This window comes from Hippocampus comes, unplaced genomic scaffold (assembly GCF_001891065.2).
Source record: "Hippocampus comes isolate QL1 unplaced genomic scaffold, H_comes_QL1_v1.1 scaffold397, whole genome shotgun sequence".
NCBI lineage: Eukaryota > Metazoa > Chordata > Actinopteri > Syngnathiformes > Syngnathidae > Hippocampus > Hippocampus comes.
The window spans coordinates 405,388-411,387 of NW_017804968.1; the positions used below are offsets into that span (position 1 = coordinate 405,388).

General features: G+C 46.2%; 1 protein-coding gene across 1 annotated transcript in view; it reads right to left on the bottom strand.

Annotated features, from left to right (window-relative positions):
• Positions 1-6,000, bottom strand: part of adgb (androglobin) — a 30,846-nt gene that overhangs the window by 14,767 nt on the left and 10,079 nt on the right. Inside the window, exons 13-16 of the mRNA XM_019889575.1 lie at positions 3,447-3,495; positions 2,141-2,241; positions 1,434-1,539; positions 636-774 (exon numbers count right to left, since the gene is read on the bottom strand). Coding sequence (XP_019745134.1) covers positions 636-774; positions 1,434-1,539; positions 2,141-2,241; positions 3,447-3,495 — 395 coding nt within the window. The remainder of the gene's footprint in view (positions 1-635; positions 775-1,433; positions 1,540-2,140; positions 2,242-3,446; positions 3,496-6,000) is intronic.

Genomic DNA, 6,000 nt, shown 5'->3' on the forward strand with positions numbered 1-6,000 from the left:
TGTGAAGCACATACAAATGAGCTGCTTTGAATGAACACAAATAAGCACGCAGTGTGTGCTACGGGCAGATGGACGCAATGAAAAGAGAGCCTAATACATGTGAATGCAGCGCCCCGCTCCATAAACTAGACCTTCTGCTCATGGTCGAGGCAGAATCCATTAGATCGAGACGAGGACTATTGTCTTTTGCTACTGCCTACATCATCGACAGTAGGCAGACATTCATCGGTTGGAATGAATAAAGGCTAAAATATTTCCTTTTCTGTTTTTTTTTTTTTAACCCCCATGAAAAGCTTCCCATCGTAATCTGTAAAGAAAAGCCATACATTCAAGTAACAGGATCACACCACTTGGAATTATGGACCTAAATTTAGCAGCCTCGTCACGCTGAGCTAATTTGAGATTATTATATGAAAGCATGAGCGTGGAAAAGCAACGCTAAAAGGAGAATTGTGGTTTGTATAGATGAGGTTACAAGCATGTTAGGTTCATTGATGACTACGTTGCCCATTGGTGTGAATGCTTATTTGTGGAGACTCCAGCGAAGAGTGCTCATGACCTCAATACTTCTTTTATTTATTTTTGTGTGTCGTCTGGGCCCAGGTGGAGAGTTTGAACGCAGACTATGTCCTTACCCTTCGGGTAGATTCAGCACGGTGGCTTTGGAGCAGTTGGTCTCGATGGTGACTACGGGCGGCTGACACCGTCTGCTCTTCCAGTGGAACGGGGCAGCCTGGAGAAGGGCGGGGCAGCGAGTTGCTGAAATGTCATTAGCTGAGAGGGGCGAAAAGGGTGGAGTCGACACACGCACACAGATGCAGAGATGGAAAACTTTCACTTAGCATCCACATTGATCGATTCGGCAGTGCCTTGAAATATTCTGTTCTCGTCAAATGAATGAAAATGCCATTAATCTCTTCCAGCCTCCCCCTTCCCCCAAAATAAAATGACCCTCTTGCGGGTGTGCTCACCTTGGTCAGTTGCCGGAGGCACAGATAAACTGGTCATTGGGACGTCTAAACTCCTCTTAGCTCATCAGTACGGCACTAATGTTAACAGTTCTTCCTAGATAATAAAGACTATATGACTGTGAGTACTATTATGCTTGTCTTTCTACGTGTGCCATTCGACCATTTGCATTCAAACCACTTAATGTGAAGTAGCTCGCAAACTGAAATGCTATGCGTCGTTGCGGACACATTAGGTGTGTTTGTTTTATGTTTGTTTGCCAGTGAAATTGAGCTGGGAGTGGCAGTAAACAGCGAGGTGAGTTCACTGCGACCTTACAGAGCCTGTCAAAACAACAACAAAATTGCCTCGAAAAACTCAAGTCGAGTTAAGACGTATCTCAAGGTACCACTGAGTATTCAAATGAAGGCTGTGACCGTTAAAATATATTTGTATGTGGGTCACATGCACACGTGACTTCTTACTAGTGTCTATTCCTCCCCAGCGCAGCAGGCCAGAGAAACTGATGAGGATCTGGGAAGGCTGCAGGCTGTCCACGCACAAGTAGTACGTCCCCCGCGCATAGGAGCACTAAGACAGACACACACATAAGCACACGCGGGGCAACTTATCAGTCGAAAGGCAGACAAGGAGGAGAAAAGAAGAAGTGGAAGCCACGGGGAGGGGATGATAGTTCAACTGATAGAGGCTTGGCTTCATGGAGGAGAGTGGAGTTAAGTCAGGCGGGATAGACAAAACAAAAGGAAAATACAAGCAGGGGGGCAGCAACAACGGTGATAAAGGAGACAAGGGTGGTAGTGGTGGTGGTCTTGACGTGTTGGGAAAGACAAGCAGAATCGTCCCTATCCCGGCAGATATGCGAACACTCCTCCACAAACAACTTGAGAGTCTACTTACAACACCATAAGATGTGGCAGAGAAGGCAATCGGGGACAAGTGCTGATTTAAATGTGGCGCTACATATTAGCTTTGTGTCTAAAAGTTTGGACTGTCCATTTTGCCATCAAGCGTTTTAATCCAACTACTTCCCATATATAACAACACAGTTTAATGGAAGACACTAAGTTGTCCATAGGTGTGAATGTGAGTGTGAATTGGAGACGGGTTATGGAAAATTGCTGCATCATCATCATCATCATCATCATCATCCATAACATTACAAGGTGTGTACCTTAAGAAGAGACTTCTGGGCTTGGTGCGGGTACGTTTCCGAGTTATGGAACACCAACAAACGACTGAGTGGGGGGGGGAGCTTCTTTTTAACCATGACAACTGGCGAACAGATTTCGAGCTAACGGCACAGTTGCCTTATTGAAACAATTCACAGCAACCTTGGAGAAGGAAATCAGCCCAATGTGATTTTGATGTCACACCTCTGACAACTCAAGACAACAAAAGCCATTCCCCTGAGAGATAGTCATAGCCACTCATGGTCAAATCCTGATCTTAAACACAGTGAGCAGAATTGGCCTAGCTCCCACGTAATGGCATCCTTACTCCCACTCACCCACTCCCACTTTAACTCACCGACAATATGCGCACCGACACACACCCCATCCAATGAGATGCACGCACATACGACACACGGGCGATGCAGTCTCTGATGCTAAACTCAAGACAACAAAAGCCATTCCCCTGAGAGACTCATAGCCACTCATGGTCAAATCCTGATCTTAAACACAGTGAGCAGAATTGGCCTAGCTCCCACGTAATGGCATCCTTACTCCCACTCACCCACTCCCACTTTAACTCACCGACAATATGCGCACCGACACACACCCCATCCAATGAGATGCACGCACATACGACACACGGGCGATGCAGTCTCTGATGCTGAGGAATGGTTGCCCGTTCACTCAAACCTGCAGGTGTTACTAAGCAACTGAATGAGGGCAGAGTAAACTGGCCGGCTGTCTAAAGGCACCATTTCAGCGCAGTCTCCTTGCAAGTGTCTTGGCCAACTAAAGGAGGCGTGCAGAGGAAAGATGGATGCGGTGAAAAGTGGGTGATTCCAGTCCAGGGCAAAAATCGTGGAACCTAAAAAATGTGAACTGCATACTTGCTTACAATAGGGTGAGTTGAGGTTTGGGTGTTCAACGTGACGCTACTTTTGTGGCTTGTTGGCATTTCCCTTGACAGAGTGGCATTATTCAATGAAGGGTATTTGATTTCATCAACCCAGTACGACGAACCATTTTGACTCCAGAGAGGAGAAACTTCATGAGGACTTCCGCCAGATTCTACTGGAATGAGCATTCAATGATCTGATTTAAGTCGTCAAAATTAAGAATAGACTGATCATCGCCAGGGCCGATTATCGGCACCGATACTTTCCGTTGTGACAAATATCAGCATGCTTAACCTTGTAACCACAGGCATACCGTTGTAAAACCTATTTTGTTTTGTGTTTGTTTAGTTTTTTTTTTTCTCAGAAATCAATTTGGGCCCTATTTAATTGCAAAGCGGCAGCTCTTTACCAATGGAGACAACGTCATCGTCCTTCTTCTTGTTGTCCTCTGCGGGAACCTGAAGGGACAGAGTGAGCGAGAGTGAGTGAGAGTGAGGAGTGAGCAGTTGAGTTGCACAAGCATCCACAAGCACACCCCAGAGACGCGTCACAAACTACTCCGGTGACTTCCGTGACAGCTGCGGCGGTGCGCCGTCCCCAATGATCACCACAGGACAGCAGACAGGGTTTAATGTGACAAGAGCCGCTCCTCCCATGCTGCTGCTCGACAACACCACCAGGGAATCGCGCTGCTAATTTACTCTGACTGTCACTAACAGATGAGGAGTTATTATGTCGTTGTTTAGCATGTTAATTCTGTTCAAGGGGGGTGGGGGGGGATTACTCAACCGCTCCAATGCCGTGTTCGTTTGCCCGACAAATAATTCCATTTTCCTAATTAGTCATTAGCAAATTCCGTCATATTGTGTCTGAGCGAGCTAGGAAATTGGAAAGCACACGAGCGCCTTGTGATACAAGGGACCCGACCGACTTGGCAGTTTTGAGATACAAGATCTCATCCGGATGTTTTTTTTTTTTTTTTTTCCCTTTGACTTGCGAACCTAAACTTGAACTTCAGTGCTGTACTGTGGCAGTGAACTCAGTTCTCTCACTTCACAATAAACAACTTTTTGGGGGGGGCGAACAATTAATCCAAAAAGAGGCTTCAAGTTGTTTAAATGGCACTCTCAGTTTGTTTACTGTCAAACTAAACATAAAACAAGTTGTGTATTTACAACTGTGTATTTACTACCAATCAATGCTGCCTTAAGAATGACACGCTAGCTTAATGCACACGTAGAATGGAAAATGCCATCGCCATGAATCCTTTTGACCCTTTTAGAACCCGTGAGGCGATGGCTGTTTGAAGACAATGCAATGCCGTTGTGTCAAAATTCAATTTCAGAAGCTGCTGTGATTCCGGAAGATGTCCCCAACGCTTCATCTGAATTGTTCCTCTTTCAGAAGCACAGAGTAGCAATCCAAGTGGAAGTCCAACAGCTTATTCGGCTCTTGACGACAACTCAACCTTCCTGGGCAAGACTCTGATGACTCAGAACGAGTGTGTGCACATTGGCGCGTGCGCTTGTGTTTGTGTGAGTCACCCCTTATTTGAATAAGCGGGGTGGGGGAGTAACTCAGAAAGAAAAGAAGCCCCGTGATTAGGAGGCACACTTAACTTCCTCTCCGGCACATGCTTCGATGTAAAACAAATTCCATGTCACGCAAGTATGAAATGAAAGCAGTCACGACGAAAGCAATGTGAAACATACCACACGAAACAAACATCTGGCTAGCAATCCACAGTACGTCTTCACTCAGTGTTTCTTTCTGTCAAAGACCGCAAACAGACGCATGGAAGCAGTCAGAGAAGTTCCAAATCTAGTTCTTTGTTCACAAAATGTCGCTCTATACCAGCACTGGCTCATAAAACTTAGAAAGCGTCTTAAATTGTGGCATTAGACTTTTGAGGTGCCGCTGTCTAAATCAAAACAAACATACTCTTCGCTCACAGACTACTGGTCTTTCGTGAGAAATCTCAAATGCAAGACTCCTGAGTTTTTTAATCTGCTGCCTCCTGATTAGAAAGCTATTTTTTATGACCAAATCACAGTCCTGGATGGAAAACCGGAGGAGAGACTATTTCTTTAATCCAGACTTCCTGGAGCTTTATTTGACAAAGTCAGCAGAGTTAAGTCGTCTTCTCCCTGAGTGACTTCGTCTGTAAGTTCTATTTTTCCTCCTCTTTGCTGACGTTTTCCAATTCTTGAATGAAATGAGTAAAGCAAACTCAAATCTTTACCGATTTGGATTGGACCTCAAAGGCCCGTCTTGGAAATGGAACAGCACAGAAGACCTTCGGTGATTAACCACATTCCGAGAATAGTCGGGGTTAAGGCGGCCTGCTTGCATAAGGGGCCTAATTCTTTCAAGCACATTAAAGAGGGAGGAAAAGAACTATTGGGGGGGATATTAGGCGCGTCATGTGACACAACCATCTTTTCTTTTTCTAATCCTGGTGGGGGGGGGGGGCTGAGCGCAGAAGATGTTGATTCTTTTGGCAAGAGTTGACAGAAACAGAGGGAGGGGGTCAAAGCGGGCAAAAAAAAAAAGATGCCTTCTCACATTGTCGACAGCGGATGCCTGATCCGCCATGTGCATGGTGGACCGCGCACAACGCGCGCACACACTAAACGACAGCTTGTGCCCATGCTGCCCTGGTGTAACCTCGCTATCACTGGTCCCAGTTTCACAAGAGAGCGATTCATCTCAACTATCTAACTGTATGCTGAGAGTGATGTGTTACAATCACCCCCCCCCCATTGTCGACAGCGGATGCCTGATCCGCCATGTGCATGGTGGACCGCGCACAACGCGCGCACACACTAAACGACAGCTTGTGCCCATGCTGCCCTGGTGTAACCTCGCTATCACTGGTCCCAGTTTCACAAGAGAGCGATTCATCTCAACTATCTAACTGTATGCTGAGAGTGATGTGTTACAATCACCCCCCCCCCCAGCCC